General features: G+C 45.4%; 2 protein-coding genes and 1 pseudogene across 9 annotated transcripts in view; 2 read left to right on the forward strand and 1 right to left on the reverse strand.

The window, feature by feature from the left end:
• Positions 1–21,284, reverse strand: part of LOC147014537 (alpha-1,3-mannosyl-glycoprotein 4-beta-N-acetylglucosaminyltransferase B-like) — a 209,970-nt gene that overhangs the window by 143,872 nt on the left and 44,814 nt on the right. The gene's annotated exons all lie outside the window — the stretch shown is intronic.
• On the forward strand, positions 3,719–5,562 carry LOC147014539 (uncharacterized; annotated as a pseudogene).
• LOC147014540 (uncharacterized) lies at positions 5,589–10,088 on the forward strand. Its single transcript, XM_085851434.1, has 2 exons — positions 5,589–7,233; positions 10,048–10,088. Exons 1-2 carry the CDS (start codon positions 5,589–5,591, stop codon positions 10,086–10,088), a joined length of 1,686 nt encoding a protein of 561 aa, XP_085707560.1.

Consider the following 21,284-nt stretch of genomic DNA (forward strand, 5'->3'; position numbering starts at 1 on the left):
CTCGACACACGGAAAGCACACATATACAGCCAAACAGTCAAAATGCACCTATATCAGTAAAACAAAAGAAACAATGACGCAGAGTTACTACCGACTACGCGCACACACGGCAACACTTATACAGTTCTACTTTACAAGACACGGCGCCAACACACATTTACTCAAAAGCAAAGGAAAGAAGCCACCCTCATAGACAAGGGGGCAGACGGACCTGTAGGCCAATATGTGCGCAGGACCTGAAGGAGCGGCCAGGTCCGCGAGACCGGGTGGGTCCTACCCGCGTCCTCGTGACGCGTTGGCGGACGAGCCGCAGACATGGCCGCGTGGCTGTGCCCCGACTCCACGCTCCTTCGCGGGTTTCGTTGGCACGATGTTTGGAGTGGGGTGGGAACGGGGCCCCCTTTGTTGCACTATCTCAGCGCGGGGGAAAAGGGGGAATTGTTGATGCCCTGGGGGAGGGAGAATGGCTGGCTGGCTTGGGTCCCGCGACGAGCGATCTCCAACCGCGACCTCGTCGCCGACCGCCGTCCTTCTCGCCTCGGACCCAAGCTCCTTGGCCTCTTCCCCCAACTCTCCTCAGCCGACTGCAGAACCCAACTCGGTGCCTTCGCCACCCGACTCCACTCTCTGCCACACTCTGCTGCTGCCACACTGTGCTCGATGGCTCTCTTACCAAAGCTCTCACTCTCTGCCAAAACTCTGCTGCTGCCACACTCTGCTCGATGACTCTCTTACCAAAACTCTCACTCTCTGTCAAAACTCTCTGCCTCTGCCACACTCTGCTGCTGCCACACTCTGCTCGATGACTCTCTTACCAAAACTCTCACTCTCTGCCACGATTCGCCTTGCGCTCGGCGTTTTATAGGCCGGCAGGAGAAACAATATGCAAATTTCCGGATCAGGATGAGCTTGGGGGCTGAGCCACGCTCGCCCATTGGACGGAGGAAAAGTGGGCGTGAACCTCCCCTGATCCTAGAATTTGCATATTTCGATTTCACACGGACGAGCCTGGAGGCGGGGCCAAGCCGCTCCGCGCTTGCTGATTGGACGGATCAGAAGTGGGCATGTAGCATTCTTGATCCGAATTCTCCCTCAGAAAGGCCGCTATTTGCACTCGCGGCTCGGTGCGTATCTTGAACGAGCCCAAGACAGCCCGACGCTCAGTGTTCACAGATGGTGCGGGAATGGCCGTAGAAGGAGAGAGGTGAGGATGGTGGAGGGTTTTTGGTGGCGGTTTGATGGTTATGGCGGTTGAGACGTGGTTGGTTCAAAATAAAGATAGAACAGAAAAACGGCTATCTCAAAGCGTCGCAGCCCGAATGAATCACATAAATTCCCTCTAAACAACGGGTTTGGGGCTAACTACACATGTACTTAGAGTTATCTCACCTACGGGACCTGAATGGTGGTTTGCTAATTTCCACAGCCTTAACAATATAAAGGAGGGCTTTTCCGCTTGTGGGGATTACATTTTGAAAATCACTGTGAACCACAAATCCACAAACTTATGGGGCAATGGGGTAAATAGGGTGAGGGACTTCAGCTGTAATATTTGCCCAAACTGTAACCATGTTTAACATGTTTGTGCATTGTTTTGTGTTATTTATTTTCATAAATAAAACCTATTAAGAACATATCATTATTAGTATTCCATATGTGGCCTCTGGCTGTTGGTTGCATCATTGTGGGGAGCGTAGCTGTGCTGCTAATGCAGTGCCCCCATTTTCCTTAAGTTGGCACTCATTTTGCCGACCTCGGTGGGAAGACATGCTGAGTCAATCGACCAGATGTTGTTTAACAGCATGACAGGGACTCAAACTCAAGACCCAAAGATTTTAACGCAGTCATCTGGCAATGTCACAATTTGTACATGGGGTGACAAGACATTGTGGCCACGCTGTACAGTGCAGTAAAACTGTGGAAATTATGCTGTGGTGGTGGTAGAGAAAGGGGTAGAGAGACAGAGACAGAGACAGAGACAGAGACAGAGACAGAGACAGAGACAGAGACAGAGAGAGAGAGAGAGAGAGAGAGAGAGAGAGAGAGAGAGAGAGAGAGAGAGAGAGAGAGAGAGAGAGACAGAGAGAGAGAGAGATATGATCAGATGGAGGAGGAATGGAAGACAGGAGGAAGTCGTCACACGTCATTCTCAACATCCATATGGCCAGCATACGTTCCATCTTTTCTATGCAAGAGCTCCTTCGCTTCACAATCAACTTGGATGTTAATGGCATAGCACATTTTGCACTTTAACAAATTTGTTCTGTATTTTTATAAATTGTACTTACGGTTGTTGGAGGCAAACCTATGTGCCAACCAACATCAACAGCACAATCACCACTCACCATTCTGTGTATAACATCCAATTTCACCTCCGAATTTACACTTTTACACACTTTCTTAGCCACAGGGTCACTCGTATCACCACGAGCATGCTTAGAACTCATGATGAATAAACTCAATGATGATAATTAATGATAGTCCGGCAGATATGTGAAATATTCTGGTAGTTTTGTGCCTTTGATGATACAAGCATGAAATTTGGTACACAGTTATAAGATACCCTTAGCCTGGTGTTGGCGCAGTGGTTAGGGCAGCAGCTTGGGATCCAAAAGGTCCTGAGTTCAATCCCCGTTGAGCCACTGAATTAATACACCAGGGGTTGACTCAGCCTGTCATCCTTCCGAGGTCGGCGAAATGAGTACCAGTATACTGGGCCGGTGTATACCCCGGTTAAAATAGGTGTACCATATCCCTGTGTCGTAAGAGGCGACCAGGGTTGCGTCAGGAAGGGCATCCGGCATAAAACGTGTGCCAAATCACTATGCAGATCATACAGATGATCCGCTGTGGCGACCCCGAACGGGAGCAGCCGAAAGAAGAAGAAGAAGAAGAAGAAGAAGAAGAAGTTATAGCATACCCTTAGGAAACATTTTGGATATAGGGACATTCCAGGTTACCCCTAGGATCAAAATGGTGGCCATTTTACAAAATGGCTGGCACGAAAAACAAATTCTGCCTACAAGGTCAGCAAAGTCATATGTGCTTGGTGCAAAACACAATGTAGTGAGTATAATATGATTATTATCAACTAGTATGCACATGCTTCATTATCTACTTCATATTTGACTAAAAAATGCATCTACGGTGGTCTATGAGGGACACAGATAACAGTTTACCATCGCAATAATGCATGGCTGGAACAAGAGCTCTGCAATATGATCATGCATGTGAATGTTACCTGAATATTGTTTCTGGAAATATAAATAGATCAAAAATCAAATTTGGTGAAAGGAACTTAGACTCCATGAATATTTCCATTATTAATTACATACTGGTAGCTGGCAATGTCGCGATTAAATGCATAAATTTGCAAAATCGATATTGATGTACTCACTGTATTAATTTTCATGATTGCATAATAGAAATGTTCAAACTACAATGGTGTGTTCATATTGATTTGGGTTTAACATGGTCCTGTCCAGCGCAAAGAAATAATGTATGGTGGCCTATTGGGGACATCGAGTGACAATCACCCAAGATCGCCATTGTGTATATATTCATCTCCTCTGGGCTGGGGTTCGTAGTTGAAAACATTTTAACTCTGCTATTCTGTTTTCAGGTGATAACTCCACTGTAGTGTACCCAAAGACTAATCCCCTGCTTGGTGGTGGTTCTTCCCAATTTTACAGTGACTGATTGGTGGTGGTTCAAGAGAATGGCCAAGTATTTCAAACTATTAGACCTCCAGCAGCGAGGGCCAAGTACATCTGTTACATCAATTAACCAGACAGACAGGAACCTATGTGTGCTGTGTCAGATGGACACCACTGAGCCTCTTCATTGTCCAGCTGACTCCAAGCGAAGCACAGGAGGGTCTGGATACCAGACTCTGACAGACAACCTCCTCAGGTTCAGTGAGATCGACTGCTTGCCAAAATCTCTCGACATGTCCCGCTTGGACGATTGTGAGGGTATTGAGTCCACCTTCCAGCACCACAGGGCTAAGTGGCATGATTCGTGCAGACTACAATACAACAAAACTCAATTGATTCGGGCAGAGAAGAGGAAAGCAACCAGTGGGGATACCGAAGGCGTGACACGGAAGTATACCCGTCAGAGTGTGGACCGCACAGAGTCACTGCTCGAAACGTGTTTCTTTTGTGACAAGCCAGCAGGTAATGAGTCTTTGTGCAAAGCTTCTACCTTTGACCTGGACAGACGAGTCAGGAAATGTGCTCTGAAACTAGAAGACAAGCCACTTATTGCTAAACTGAGTGCTGGAGATATGATGGCGCAAGATGCCCTGTACCATGTGAAGTGTCTGGTTTCCCTCTATAACAAAGCAAGGGACACAAAGAGAACCTTGGATGACCAGGATGATATCAATCATGGCATAGCTCTCAGAGAACTGGTGTCCTACATCGATGATGCCTGCATGGACGCTCTTGTGGCACCAGTGTTCAAGCTGGCAGACCTAACAAGTCTGTACAACAACCGGCTGAAACAGCTTGGAACAGTCTTGACTGGACGTGTTCACTCGACCAAACTCAAGCACGGGATCATGACATATTTTCCGGACATGGAGGAGCACAAGCCTGGCTGAGATGTTCTGCTAGCTTTCAACGAGGACATCGGATCAGCCCTTCACAAGGCCTCTGAAGACGATGCTGATAGTGATAGTGTTCATCTTGCTAGAGCCACGAACATAGTCCGAAGAGACATGTTGAAGATGAAGACAGCCTTTAGTGGTTTATTTGACGCCCTCTGCCAAGAACAATCCGTGCCAAATTCTCTCGTGGCACTAGTTGCTATGATCCTGAATGGTCCCACGATCCAAGAGCGGTCAAGCCACTCATCTGTATCAACACCCACTCTTCCAATCTCACAGCTCCTCATGTTCAACAGCTACGCACGCCGCCGACAGAGTACGAGTATTGAGTCTACCAAGCACGGCCACAATCGGGAGACCCCGTGCCTGTGTACCTGGAAATGCTGATGCACACAAATACTCGCAAACGAGACCTGATTGACACTCTGTTCCACTTGGGTCTCTCCGTCTCCTATGATAGGGTGCTGAGCATCTCCACGGACTTGGGGAACAGTATCTGCCGCTTCTTCCAGCAGGAGGGTGCAGTTTGCCCACCTGAACTGAAGAGTGGTCTGTTCATGACTGGCGCAGTGGATAACATCGACCACAATCCCAGCTCAACTAGTGCTCAAGACTCGTTCCACGGCACTGGCATCTCGCTGTTCCAGCACCCGAATAGTGAAGTGCGTGGAGTTCAACGGCTGCGGGTAGTAGTCTCAGATGATGTTACTACAACAGCAACCACTGCACACCTGCCAGAGTCATACACCACTGTACCTCCTGTGGTTCTCGGTAAACGTGAACCACCGATGCCCAAGTTGGCTGTTCCCAACAGAAGTGACTGCCAACTGATCCCTCAAGCAATGCAGGTGGAATACAGGTACGCCACAGAAAATATATCATCTGAAAGTTGTACATATTCTGTATTCATATATGTGCCTCAATCTCTTGTTAACTGTGTGTGGTGCTGAGGTCCTGTCTCTTGTTAATTGTGTTGATGAGTTCTTGTCATTTTGACAGGTGGCTAGAGCAGATGGCAGTTAGTGTAGCATCAGACACACCACTACAGGGAGACAAGACTGTGTCATGGGCTGCATATCATGCCAGCAAGCAATCCATTCCAGAGGAACCAGAGTGTGGCATGACCCTCACCTCATTGCTGCCTCTCTTCTATGACCAGGCCAAGTCCGTGGCTATTATTCGTCACTCCATGGACGTCATCAAGACAGCAGTTGAGATTCTGAACCCTAGTCAGATCCCAGTCCTCACAGTCGATCAGCCACTCTACGCACTTGCCAAACAGATCCAGTGGAGATGGCCAGAAACACATGGAGAAGATCACTTCGTCATCCTATTTGGTGGACTCCACATTGCGATGGCTGCACTGAAAACTCTGGGTGATCTTCTGGATAGCAGTGGGTGGACAGGAGCTCTGGTGCAGGCAGGAGTTGCTACAACTGGTACTGCTGATTCCTTCCTGAAGGCTGCCCATGTTACACGCACTCGGCGAGCTCACCAGGTCACAGCCAGTCGCCTCTATCTTCTCCTACAGAAAGCCTTCAGCCAAGGAGCAGATGAGGGACAGGATCTCGAAGACTGGTGTGCTGAACGTGTGCAAGCCAGTCCGCAGTTCCACTTCTGGTGGATCATTCTACAGTTGGAACTCAATGTCCTAATCTACGTCAGATCGGTCCGTGAAGGGAACTTCCTGCTATACATTGATGCACTGAGCAAGATTGTCCCCTGGTTCTTCGTCTTGGGTCATACCAACTACGCCAGGTGGATACCAGTTCACCTGTGCGACATGGTGACACTGGCGACCAAACATGCAAGTGTATACACGCAGTTTCTTGCCGGCAACTTCACAGTAAAGAAGACCACTCATGCGTTTTCTGTGATGGCCATCGACCAAGCCCACGAGCAGAATAACGCATTAGTTAAGGGTGACGGAGGAGCTGTAGGCCTGACAGAGAATCCCGCTGCATTACGCCGCTGGATGGTGTCTGATCCAGAGATGGCCAGAGTGATCGCTGAGTTCCAGGCCACATCAGAGACCAAGAAGGCTGTTCACAAACACCACGAGCAGACCAAGCACACACAGGTAGCCTTTGCTAGAGATGTGCGTTCACTCACTCAAGTCATGGGGGAGATGGGCAACCCATTTTGTGATGACAGAAAGGATCGCCTGGTGCTCGACAGCAGAGACCTGGCAGACCCAGCAGTTATCAATAATGTACGCCAGATCGAGAAGCTGGGACAAGAACCGCATGACTCCTATGTCCATGAGAGACTTATCAACCAGACAAAGCCCATCACCGACCCAATCAAGAGAAACAACCTCCCTCTCTTCAGCCGACCTCCAGTCAGAGAGAAGTCAAGAGCACAGCTGCAGGTTTCATCTCTGAAGAACGACTGCTCCCTATTCTCCAGGTTGTTCATTGCGTCCCAGATACGTGATGGAGATCTTGATGAGTTCTTCGCACATGAGAACCAAGCATGTCCCCCTGCACTGTCACACATGGGCAAGATGAGACTTGAAAAAAAGTCTGATCTGGTTGGCTGCTTAGAAGATCTGGTCCCTCCACAGGAGAATGCTGCTGCTGCTGCTGCGAGTCCAGCAGTTGAAGTCATCATCCTTGATGGTGCAGCGATCATCAGTATGCTGCCACCTGGCACAGCAAAGACCTTCAACGAGTATGCATCAGAAGTATTCTTGCCATACATCACATCTCAGCTGCAGCATACGAGCAGGATGGATATTGTCTGGAATGAATACCTCACAGACAGTTTGAAGGTAGACACTAGGAAGAAGCGAGGCAAAGGCATCAGGAGACGAGTCGAGCCATCTAGTTCCATTCCTGGAAACTGGCAGACCTTTCTTCGCACAGATGAGAACAAGATGGAGTTGTTTGACTTCCTAGCCACCAGATTAGCAACAACAGACACAGACAAACAAGTCATCAGCACCCACAACAAAGATGTGGTTTGTACGCAGGCCCGAGATGTTGCTGGTATTGCCCCTTGTAGCCATGAAGAGGCTGACACAAGAATGCTACTCCATGCTGAAGACGTTGTGAGGCAGGGATACAGCAGTGTCGATCCGTACAGTGGACACTGATGTCGTGGTCCTTGCGGTGACAGCAGCTGGACGTCTGGACATTGATGAGCTCTGGGTTGCTTTTGGCACAGGAAAGAACTTCAGGTTCTTGGCAGCTCACGAGATGTCTGTGGCACTGGGACCTAACAAGTGTTGAGGTTTGCCATTCTTCCATGCCCTCACTGGATGCGACACCGTTTCAAGCTTTGGAGGCAGGGGGAAGAAAAAAACATGGGAAACCTGGAAAGCCTGTGATGAGGTCACTGATGTCACTGCAGCATTCTGTGCCTTGGCTGCCATGCCAACTCCTTCAGCCGTAGATGACCACATGGATGCACTGGAGCGTTTTGTTGTTGTGCTCTATGATCGCACCAGTAGCCAGGAACATGTCAATGAGTGTCGCAAGCATCTATTCACCCAGAATGGAAGATCAATAGATGCTCTCCCACCAACTCGTGAAGCCCTGAAGCAGCACATCAAGAGAGCTACCTACCAAGCCGGCTACTGTTGGGGCCAGATGATGGTGTCCACACCAGAGCTCCCATCGCCCAGTGACTGGGGGTGGGTTCACACCGATAATGGCTGGGACATATACCGGACAACCCTCCCAGATGCAACTGAGGCATGTCTGCAACTACTAAGGTGTGGCTGCAAAAAGGGATGCAGAGGACAGTGCAAGTGTGTCAAGGCTGCACTCCAGTGCACAGCTCTATGTCACTGTGGTGGGGAGTGTACAAGAGAGTAGAACTGGGACAAGAGAGATCACAGATGATAATTATGTAACATGTACACATGTATCCATGCATCATAGTAGACTCTGTTACCTGGATCTAGAGGTTCCACTGTATAATTTTGACTCTAAGTTGATGTTAGGATCAAACAGAAGAACTTCCTCTGAGTTCAAGAGTGTTAAATGAACAAGTCATTCCATGGTGCTTGATAACAGTTTTTTGAAGAGTTTGTTGTGTAAAACTGTCCAAAAGTGCAAACATGCACCAAAAAATGACCAAATAAATGGTTTATTCACGCTTTGTCACCTTTATTTGCTATTTCTTATTTGCTAGAATCTATATTTAGTTAAATAAAACCATTGGTATGCTTCTTAAATATAGTTGTATCCACATGTATCCTCCTTGTACAACACAAAATCGGATATTTTGTAAAATGGCCGCCATTTTGGCTCTGGGAAGAATCTGGAATGTCCCTATATCCAAAAATCTTTGTAAGATACTGCCCTAGCAGTGTGCCAAATTTCATGCTTGTACCACTAAAGGTACATTTTTTTCACATGTCTGCCGGACTATGACACAAAGCACACCAATGCATGCAAATATCTTGGAAGTACAGTACGTCTGAACAGCGCAAAGACAGATTAAAGTACAGTACACTTTGCATCGAAGTCACATCATCAAGTCACGTGCTTTGGCTTTTCAGTCACCATTTTCCTGGGCCGCCCAGTCAATTGAATTTGAATTGAATTGAATTGACTTGCCAGCGGAAGCAAAATTCCCATGTTTCACGTGGACAACAATAAAGAATTTGAATTCGAACAGTGGCCATGGCGAAGTAGTGTTTGACTGCGGTGCTGTCCAATCTGTATAAGTTTACATGCCACACTGGAATGTAATGTGCAAGACTGCAGGTACAGTCCGACGAAGGCACAGTGCACAGATCGCAGGAACGTTCTTCCGTCTGTGAGGCTTGCCCTTGCCAGCATGCACACAGGCACGGCACAGCGCAGCCGTGCGCGGTTTGTCGTTGACTGTGTGATTGGCGAGAATTGGCGAGGTTAAATAAAATTGGCAAGAAAAATGTTCTCACCATTATGCAAAGATATGACAATGTATGATAATTTTACTGAAAATACAATAATTTTGAACTTCCAAAATGATATTTCCAATTTTCAGATCTGTCAACCATGTACGAAGGTTGCCGGCCTGCACACAGTAGCACGGTTTGTTGTGTCGTCATTTAAGTGTGACGTCGCAATACAAAACCTCAGTCACACTTCAATGCCGACACGTCATGGAATCCCTGTATATAACTCAACTTGAATAGGGATTTTAAAAGGTTCAAAGGCGTGTATAAAAATCACTGATTTCCTCAGCGGCTATTACATCACCTTATCAAACACGTTAATTTAGTTATTTGTGCCTGTTTTATGCGTCCATTATGACATCCTTAGAAACAGTAAATTTCCTGTTTGGAATGATTTTGTTTGACTGCCAGACAGGCAGACAGACGAAAAATATTATCTCAATCCTGTCTGCGCATGTGCTATCGGGATGAATTCAGAGGCAATATACATACAGTAAAATGGCAGACTTATATTTCTATTCTTGTTCTGATTCGTGTTCAGAATATAACATTGGATTTAAGCAAGCTGTTCCTCGACCATAAACTTTTAAAACAGACAGACAGACGTAAATCAATTACTTAACCTCGCTTTTTGCTTTGCATGTGCTGGGTAAAATGTTTTTTATTACTTGTTTATTGGACGCTCAAATTCGAATTACAGAAAAGACAACATCATCAAAGCGCTCAAATTTTAGATTTTCCGAATTACCATTAATTTGAGGGACTTTGATCAGACAAGTAAAGAGGAAATATAAGGACATGGTCAAACACACAGAGCCGCCTCGATACCAAATGAAATGCGAAACCGCTTTTCTCTGTGCAAAGAGCACTGAATGCATCAATTCGGCCGAAAGCAAACGTTCACAAAGCAAAAACTTTTTTTGGTTTCATTAAACAAGATTAGTTATGGTCATTGGATCTCGTTAAACTCTGAAAGAAGGGCTATCTCATACCAACATCCTTTCGTAATTGCCATGGCTACTCTCCTCCCTCTGGTATTTTTGAATAATTTCACACAGCAGGAATTCCACATATGAACGTTGCAGTTATATATAATAGTGCAGGCCCGTAGGTGCGGGCCCGTATGTGCGTAAACGACGACTGGATTGGGGCATTTTTTCACCCCCCCCCTCGCCTCCTCCTCTCGTGCCAGTACCCTCTCTCATGGGTGAGGCGTGCCAGTATGTGCAGCTTCGCTAATTCGCTCTCGTAAACGACGACTGGATTGGGGCATTTTTTCAATTAGATCGGACCAACCGTATCATAAATGGCCATAACATGGGAAACACCTGGGAAACATACTCAGGTCCCCAGCGTCAATTGTGACGTCATATCAAACGAAGAAGAATTGTGACGCCCCCTCTCTCTCGCCCCCCCCCCCTCGCTCGCCCTTAGTCTCGCCCTTCCTCTCTCCACCCTCCTCTCTCGCCCCTCCTCTCTCGTCCCTCCTCTCTCCTCCTCTCTTGAATTGTGACGCCCCCTCTCACCCCTCTCTCCCCCCCCTCTCTTGCCCCCTCTCTCGCCCTCCTCTCTCCCCCCCTCTTTCCCCGCTCCTCTCTCGCCCCTCTCTCTGTAAATATATTCACAAATGTATTCACAAAAAAACAAAAAACAAATAAATTAATTAACATTAATTGTGACGTCATTCGTGACATCATAGCACCGTGTCCTGTCATTGGTTTGGTAAATAAATGGCCATAACTTAGGCACCACTTGTCCGATTAATATCAAACCTTGAAAAGGCACATACTCAGGTCCCCAGCATCGATTGTGACGTCATACCAAACGAAGAAGAAGAATTGACGTCAATCGAGGAAAAATAAATAAATAAATAAACATTGATTGTGACGTCATTCGTGACGTCATAGCACCGTGTCTTGTCATTGGTCGACAGATGAATGGCCGTAACTTGGGAACCGCTCGTCTGATTGATATCAAACCTCGAAAAGGCACATCCGCGGGTCCCCAGCAATATTCCTGACAAGTTTCAATCAGATCGGACCGGCGGTCGTCAAGAAACGGCGGTCGCATACAGACAGACAGACAGACACACAGAGATTGCTGGAATTATAGATAGAAGCAATATTCCTGGCAAGTTTCAATCATATCGGACCGGCGGTCGTCAAGAAACGGCGGTCGCATACAGACAGACAGACAGAGATTGCTGGATATATATAGTAGACTAGGCGTAAGTCGTCATCATCGGGACCGAGAAAAAAGTGACGACTTAGAAATGTGACGACTTACGCAAATGCGAACATTCATGATGACTGTGGGGTGAAGGATGAAGTCGCGCGTGGCCTGGACACATATGTGTGAGAGCCGGCAATTGTACCAAAAGGAAAACACAATCCTCGGGGCATAGGTGGGAGTTCATTGGTGAGTTGGAAAGTGATCAAGCAAAGATGGAATTCATGAATCAGTTTATCAAAAGTAAAGATAATGAACAACTGTAAGACAACTCGTGTGCCATCGGTGATGGTATGGTGACAAATTACATGACACAGTCATCGTGGTGATGATTACCACTCAATGCCTATGTGTGAGTGAGTGTGGTAATGTACAAAACAAGCCAATATAAAACCATGATCGGACTTCAACACGAAGCTCGATTGATCCTTTACTCCTTCGCGAAGTAATCCGTTATGTTTGACTGCCTCAAACTCTTGGGCATCTGGTGCATGGGAAAGGACTCAAACCGGTCATTGTATTCCATGATGTTGTCTGGGCAATCCTCCACCAAAAGACAGTATCGGCGCATCACATCCAGACAGTATCGGCGAATCCATGCTGCCTGATTCGCCGCACCTCTTGACCTTGCCGATTCCCCACCTCACTTTGAATCTGTCTATCCAGTGCATCGGCAAGGTCTCGGCATCATCGTGCCCGAGGTCCGCAGCGAATTTACGTGCCTTCAGCAGCAACATTTCACCGTCCAACCGAATATTTGGCTGAGCCGACATTTGCCGAAACCAGATGATGAGCGCGTCATCGACATCTTCAAAGGACACACATTTCACACGTTTCACACTTACCACCGACCTAGCGATCTTCTCCACTTGTCCAAATATCTTGCCCTTATTCTTCAAGATATTGTTCAATGTCTGCCGTTTGATGTCCAACTTCTCAGCTATGGCTGTTTTCTTCATCAGTGGGTTTGCCTCGCAAAACTGGATAATGTCGTATTTTTCTTGGTAGGTTTTAGTTGTAAGCTTACGCTTAGTCGCCATTGTCCTGCCTGCAGTGCGATCAACGTGTGTACGCAGTTATAAATAGCCTATCACTGGCGGTGTAAACCAATGAGCACGCATCACGATTCCATGAAATCGGGCTTCTCACGAGGCAGCAGTTCCGTGTGACGAGTTAGGAGTGGTAATTTACTTGAGTTTCCATTATGCGGGAACGGACAACATCTGACGACTTAGAGATGACGACTTACAGAGGGATGACCCTTTATTCAAAGGGATTTAACATGAGATAAATTCGGGACTTTTTGACGCTGTCGACTTAGGCGAAGTGACGAGTTACACGCTGCCGACTTACGCCTAGTCTACTGTATATATATACAGTCATGCGCCACTTAACGACGGGGTTACGTTCTGAGAAACGCGTCTTAAGCGACGTTGTCATTGTGCGAACATCATTTTTTTTTTCGTTTTCGTTTTCGAACATCGTACTTACACAAAACTACACACCTAGGCTATATGGTATAGCCTATTGCTCCTCGGATACAAACCTGTACAGCATGTTACTGTACTGAATACTGTCGGCAATTGTAACACACATCGAAGAGAGACGGAAGACACGTTAATATATATATATATTTTTTTTTTCAGCAAGGTGTGTGTGTGTGTGTGTGTGTGTGTGTGTGTGTGTGTGTGTGTGTGTGTGTGTGTGTGTGTGTGTGTGTGTGTGTGTGTGTGTGTGTGTGTGTGTGTGTGTGTGTGTGTGTGTGTGTGTGTGTGTGTGTGTGTGTGTGTGTGTGTGTGTGTGTGTGTGACCGCTATTTCTCGACATCCACTGGTCCGATCTAATTGAAACTTTCCAGATATATTTCTGGGGACCTGAGGATGTGCCTTTTTAAGGTTTGATATTAATCGGAGAAGTGCTTCCCAAGTTATGGGCATTTATTTACCAAACCAATGACAAGACACGTTGTTGCATGGGCGTGGCCAATGGGGAAGGGAACCTCAGCCGCGTTCCCCATTACGGGTTACAACGTACGGGCTTCCGGATAATGATGACTTCATGTATTCTATTAATTTCTCGATTTCTTATGCGCATTTATAGATAAACACAATGCCCCAAGTTATGATCGTTTTCATATCAGACGGTGCATAAATTTCGGTAACATCAGAGTGCTGGTGTGCTCCGAACCAGGAAGTAAACTTTTTTTCTCTCTCTTCTCTTCTCTTTTTGTTTTTCCTTGCCACGACATTGCGAAAAGGAAAATACGTTGGCGCTAATTGAATAATTGGGTATTAAAACTAAATTGCGAATAATCGTAACTGCGAATAATATGGGAACATCCAGGCCACGCACGTACAGGCACGTGAGAGCGAAGAAATGGCCTGTGTGATTGTTATTTGTTGCTTGCGGTTTGAATTTTTTTTTAAATTTTTTTTTTTTACGGGCACGTACTAGTATCTATAATTCTAGCAATCTCTGTGTCTGTCTGTCTGTCTGTCTGTCTGTCTGCGATCACCGTTTCTCGACGACCACAGGTCCGATCTGATTGAAACTTGCCAGGAATATTGTCGGGGACCTACGGATGTGCCTTTTCAAGGTTTGATATCAATCAGACGAGCGGTTCCCAAGTTATGGCCATTTTATTGCTTTTTTCAGTGTTGGAAAGGTGTATATATCGCAGCTGAAGTGTCGTTCCACCTTATCATGCCATTTTCCCCAAATTAATAATAATAATAGCACAATAATTGGCAGTAATAAAAAGAATAACGCGGTACAATGACCAATGTCTGTCAACCAATAACGACCTATTTATTCTGTCAACCAATAATGACCAATGTCTGTCAACCAATGACAAGACACGGTGCTATGACATCACAAATAACGTCACAATTAATGTTTATTTTTTTTTTTTTTTGCACGATTGACGTCACAATTCTTCTTCTTCTTCGTTTGGTACGACGTCACAATTGACGCTGGGGACCTGAGTATGTGCCTTTTCAAGGTTTGATATCATTATTCATCAGTTTCAGGTGTTTCCCAAGGTTTGAAAGCTGTTTTTTCCCAAGGTTTGAATTAATTGTTCAAATTATTAATTAATCCCAAGGTTTGAATTTTCCCAAGGGAAAGAGCTGTTTCTCAAGGGTTTTAAAGCTGTTTTTTCCCAAGGTTTGAATTACTTGTTGTGCTTGGTAGACATTTGTGAATACATTTACAGAGAGGGGCGGGAGAGAGGAGGGGGAGAGAGGAGGGGGAGAGAGGAGGGGGAGAGAGGAGGGGGAGAGAGGAGGGGGAGAGAGGAGGGGGAGAGGAGGGAGAGAGGAGGGGGAGAGAGGAGGGAGGGAGAGAGGAGGGAGGGAGAGAGGAGGGAGGGAGAGAGGAGGGAGGGAGAGAGTTGGGGCGAGAGAGTTGGGGCGAGAGAGTTGGGGCGAGAGAGTTGGGGCGAGAGAGTTGGGGCGAGAGAGTTGGGGCGAGAGAGTTGGGGCGAGAGAGTTGGGGCGAGAGAGTTGGGGCGAGAGAGAGGGGGAGAGAGGGGGAGATGAGGGGGGTGGCAAGAGAGGGAGGCGAGAGAGGGAGGCGAGAGAGGGGGCGAGAGAGGGGGCGAGAGAGGGGCGAGAGAGGGGCGAGAGAGGGGGCGAGAGAGGGGGCGAGAGAGGGGGCGAGAGAGGGGCGAGAGAGAGGGGCGAGAGAGGGGCGAGAGAGGGGCGAGAGAGGGGCGAGAGAGAGGGGCGAGAGAGGGGGCGAGAGAGGGGCGAGAGAGGGGGCGAGAGAGGGGCGAGAGAGGGGCGAGAGAGGGGCGAGAGAGGGGGCGAGAGAGGGGCGAGAGAGGGGGCGAGAGAGGGGGCGAGAGAGGGGCGAGAGAGGGGCGAGAGAGGGGCGAGAGAGGGGAGAGAGAGAGGGGAGAGAGAGGAGCGAGAGAGGAGCGAGAGAGGGGGGAGAGAGAGGGGGTGAGAGTGGGGGCGAGAGACAGAACGGAGAGAGAGGGGAGAGAGAGAGGGGGGAGAGAGGAGGGGGAGAGAGGAGGGAAAGACTAGGGGTGAGAGAGGGGGAGAGAGGGGGGAGATAGAGGGGGGAAAGGGGAGAGAGAAAAGGGGGGAGAGAGAGGAGGGGAGAGAGGAGGGGAGAGAGGAGGGGAGAGAGGAGGGGAGAGAGGAGGGGAGAGAGGAGGGCGAGACTAGGGGTGAGAGAGGGGGGGAGAGAGAGGGGCGTCACAATTCTTCGTCTTATTCGTTTGATATGATGTCACAATTGACGCTGGGGACCTGAGTATGTTTCCCAGGTGTTTCCCAAGTTGTGGCCATTTATGATACGGTTGGTCCGATCTAATTGAAACAATGCCCCAATCCAGTCGTCGTTTACGAGAGCGAAGGAACGAAGCTGCACATACTGGCACGCAGCTACAGGCCCGCACTAGTGTGTATGTAAATATATATATATATATATATATATATATATATATATATACATATATATATATATATATATATATATATATATATATACATATATATATATATATATATATATATATACATACACACACACACACACACATATTCTGAGGTGCATAAAAGCATAAAATATAGGTGCATATTTAAAAAAATAGGTGCATAAAATTTAAGCAAGCAAAAAGGTGTTTGGAAAAGCAAACAGCACAAAAAAACAACACTTTCAATTCCTTTCTAACCCAATTGCTGTGAAATTAGAGGTACACAGAGCAATGCAAGTGATCAAAAGCCTCACTCACCATGGATTATTATAGGGGGAATATAAATGTTAAATTTGCTCGATATTTTGTTGCTGTATTTACAGTTTAATTGTTTCAACACTTTTGGTGCAACATCCAGCAGATTGAGTTGATGGGTTAACGAAATGACCAGTCAACAACAAAGAAATGATGATGCTCAAATGATGTGCTTGCATTGCTGGCATGAGCATTATTCGATTATCAAGTCTTTTACTCGTATGCAATATACTTGCAACCTCTTCATTGAACCTTGCGTGGATTAAATAAAATCAAAATATAAAATAAAGAACTGGCTGCGTTGTCACAAAAGCACACCTGCCTGTCTTGCACAGCAGGTTCTCAAGCAATTGTTCCAAAGGAAAGGGGAGAAAAAAAAAAACGACAGAAGGAAGGACAGGGTAAATAGTTTTCCTTTAGCAGCACATCTGTAAAACTTCAATTATCAGTTAGACAGCCTGAGCCAAGGCACAAAATGCCAAGAGTCTGGCACCATGAGATCACATGCCAGCATATGGCTAAAAGCCGGACTGTGAAACATTCACGAGTGATGATTGTTGAAAGTCGAGAGAGGGTCAAGAGGTGTGTGGCCTGTTTATTGACACTAGTCAGTAATGGCAGTTCATAAGTCAGGAATAGCCATATTTACCTCATGCTACACGCATGCATGCATGGCCTGCTCAATACAGGTGACGTGTCAGGCTTTGATGAAATGATACTGCAAGTGTGATGGCCACATACAGTGCCTATAGAAAGTCGACAACCCCTTTCAAAATTTTCACCTTTTGTTGCCTTGTAACCTAGAATTAAATTTCATGAAATCAGATTTTTTTTTTCCCACCTATATTTCCACAGCGTAACCCACAACTTCCAAGTGAAAAACAAATTCGACAAATTTCATAAAATTTGTGAAAAATACAAAACTAGAATATCTTGGTTGGATACGTGTCCACCGCCCTGAGCGAGTACTTGGTGGAAGCACCTTTAGCAGCCATTACAGCTGTGAGTTTGTTGGGATAGGTCTCTACCAACTTTGCACACCTTGATTGGAGAATATTTGCCCATTCTTCTGTACAAAACTGTTCAATCTCAGTCAAGTTGTGTGGAGAATGTTGATGGACAGCAATCTTCAAGTCATGCCACAGATTTTCAATTGACTTTTGGTTGGGTCTCTGACTGGGCCCACTCAAGGACATCTATCTTTTTGTTCCTTAGCCACTCCAGTGTAGCTTTGGCTGTGTGCTTTGGGTCGTCATGCTGAAAGGTGAACTCCCGCCCCAATTTCAGCTTTCTTGCAGAGGGCAGTAGCTTTTCCTCTAAGATTTTTCTGTATTTTGCTCCATACATTTTCCCTTCTGTCCTGACAAGTGCCCCAAAACCTGCTGATGAGAAACATCCCCATAACATGATTCACAATGGGGATGGTGTTCTTTGGGTGATGTGCTGTGTTGGGTTTGCACCAAACATAACATTTTGCATTTAGGCCAAAACGTTCCATCTTGGTTTCGTCAGACCACAAAACTTTTTGCCACATGGCTTCAGAATCTCCGGAGTGGTCTTTTGCATACCTCAAATGGGACTCAAGGTGGGCTTTGGCTATTTCAGTAATGGCTTCCTTCTTGCCACCCTATCATACAGGCCAGACTTGTGGAATGCTTGGGATATTGTTTTCACATGCACACAGAAACCATTCTTTACCATAAAGGCATGTAGCTCTTTCAAAGTTGCCACTGGCCTCTTGGTGGTCTCTCTGATCAGTCTTCTCCTTGCATAATCATCCAGTTTGGAGGGACAGTCTGAACTTGGCAGGGTCTTGGTAGTACAATATGTTTTTCACTTTTTAATGATCATCTTGACTGTGCTCCAAGGGATATTCAAGGCCTTTGAAATAATATTATACCCATCCCTGATCTGTGCCTTCTCCACAACTTTATCCCAGAGGTCTTTTGAAAGCTCCTTCGTGCTCATGGTTTGAGTCTGTTGTGAAATGCACTCCCCAGCAGAGGAAACCTGCAGGAACAGCTGATTTTATTCTGAAACTAGAAGGGCACTCCGTAGAGCACATACCTCTGCCGTGCAATGCCTGATCCAATAGAACATATCAGACCCTATAAATAGTTTTTAGCCCCATCTATCAATGGTGAAGAATCACTTCAAAATTAAATAAATCTCATATCCAGATCCGGATCCGTATCCTCACCAAAATTGAATCAATTCGTCCTTGTCACACGCCCAACGTGTCCAACAAGTTTCATCCAAATCCGTCTTCAACTTTTTTCATATATCGTGCTATATATCGTTTTTAGCCCAATCTCTCAATGGTGACGAATCACTTGAAAAAAATTTATTAGTCGGATCCGGATCCAGATCTTCAACAAAACCTAATCAGTTCGTCCTTGTCACACACCCAACCTGCCCACCAAATTTCAACCGAATCCTTCCACAACTTTTTGAGATATCCTGCACACAAACAAACAAACAAGAGTGAAAACATAACCTCCTTCCACCTTTGGTGGTGGAGGAAATAATCAGAATCACAATTTAACACAGGTGGAGGCCAATTAACGTGGTGTGTGATTTTGAAGGTGATTGGTTACACCTGAGCTAATTTACCTTTGCAATTATAAGAGGGGTGAACACTTTTCCAACCAATATATTCTAGTTTTGTATTTTTAATTAATTTTCTGAAATCTGTAGAATTTGTTTTTCCCTTGGAAGTTGTGGGTTACAATGTGTAAATAAAGGTGGAAAAGTCTGATTTAATGTAATTTAATTCCAGGCGACAAAGCAACAAAAGGTGAAAAATTTGAAAGGGGGTGTAGACTTTGTGTAGGCACTGTATATATGGTGACATCATATTCATTGAACAAGTGTAACATTGATACGATAAGGCTTTTGTATACAACATTAGTGTCAAATTATTTGTGAACTCCTGTTGAACTGTGAAACGCACATCACAATAACAAGCTTATGAATTAATGCTGAAAAGCAGTTTCTTAAGTATATACACCTTTCTCTGCACAGAAATCCGAGGCTACGATGATATTTAGCACATTTGGGGCAGTGCCATGGGCAAGAATCAGTCAACACGGTGTCAAAATCTTTGATTATGTAACCTGGCAATCGATGCTGATATGCTTCCCCTTTCTGACACTTTTCATTGTCAGTGCTGCAGTGATGAACAAAATAAAACGTAGCCAAATAAAAATATAATAGCAAAAAAAAAAAATGATTATTTGCTCAAGTCCAACTGACAATGATTAAGGAAGTTGAGGTGGATCAAGAGTGGAAGTATGCGCAGATAATGTTAACACATAGCTCGACGTGTTTTTCTTTTTAATAGTGTAAACTTACAACTAATAATCTCATCTTTTTATTGTAACAGTTTTGTGAAAAATAACTTGCACAAAAATAATTAATCCGAATGAAAATGATACAGAATAGCTTGTAAATACTGCAAGGGAGGTAGGTATGATTTAATGGTCGTTTTATTGGAAGAAGGTGTATGCACACAAGCCAGCGCAAGCACAAGTGCATGCACACATTTGGAAAATTAATCGACCAATTAACTGCATTCAAAATCGTCAAAAAAACAAATCCTGACAAACCAACCAAATGTTTTTGGCAACAGTTCCCCCCCCCTCCCCCACCCAACTGCAGAGCTATCACCCCACATCCAATCATCAACAGGGTCATAGAATCTATCATTGCAGGTGATATTAAATCCTTCCTTTTTATCCAACAACCTCATCTCAGATTACTCCGCCTTGGACATGCTACTTCGACTGACCCAATAACGGATGGAAGCCGTCAATGTCAGACCTGAGATCAGGGTAGTCTCTGAAAATGTCTCATGCTTTTGATACAGTCTGGCATCCTGCCTTACCCTCCAAACTCTCTTCCTACGGCATCCAAGGCCAACTCCACACATGGCTTACCGACTTCCTCTACTCTCCAAGCCAACGTGTGGCTCTCAATGGAATCGTTTCATTTCCTCTGCACGGCTGCTCACCAAAATCTCACATCGTCGCCAATCTAAAACCATAATCTTATCGACTCTCAATAACCCCACCAAAATTGCCTCTGTGCCAACTCCTTCCAATTTTCCAGTTTTCTCTCCATGGAGTTTCCTTCAGTGTCCATCTTGTCCACTACATGCATGCGTGTGTTGCATCCCATTTTTGTCTGTTTCGTCCTGATCCATTCAGTATGCTAGCTCTTCCACGAGCTTCGACTATGTATGCAAAAAAAAAAAAAAATTTTAAATGATGCAACTAGAACTATACTTTTTTCTTTGGTGTCACTGGAACCATCATGTATTTGATTTGGTGTAACCGGAACCGTAATTTTTATGTATTCATGTTTTGTGTTATCGAACCAATGCCATCCAAGGGCTTACATTTCATATTCGTTCGTCATCCCAGGAACACAATAAGTGCACAACTGATGGGAAAATTACAGATATTCTGATTTTGAGAGGAAAGCACAAAAGCAATGGATTGGGGTTTAAATCATAAAAGCCAAAAAATTGTTGTTTAAAGCATAATAACCCTTGAATGGGGGATGGGGTTTAAATCATAAGAGGCAGTTTAAAGCATAAAAACCATTGATTGGGCTCTATATATACTTAGATTAAAAAAGAAAACAAACAAGTTAAACTCAAAAATGTTTCACGTGGAGAATCGCAATTTTAAAAATACTTTGAAGATGTTTAAGTTACTTCTTTAAAAGAAAACTTGATTAAAAAAAAAAATTCATATTTTCTTCACATTGCTTCGTCATATTGAAAAAAAATTCAAACAATTAAA

Source organism: Eptatretus burgeri, chromosome 13, assembly GCF_056783735.1.
Source record: "Eptatretus burgeri isolate ZD-2024b chromosome 13, Ebu_testis_v1, whole genome shotgun sequence".
NCBI lineage: Eukaryota > Metazoa > Chordata > Myxini > Myxiniformes > Myxinidae > Eptatretus > Eptatretus burgeri.

Bases quoted from the DNA above. Each gene is read 5' to 3' on its own strand.
- LOC147014540 (XM_085851434.1), top strand. From the start codon at position 5,589: ATGAGTTCTTGTCATTTTGACAGGTGGCTAGAGCAGATGGCAGTTAGT. The intron at 7,234-10,047 runs GTGCAGCGATCA...ATTCGTGTTCAG, and splicing joins TGAAGTCATCATCCTTGATG to AATATAACATTGGATTTAAG.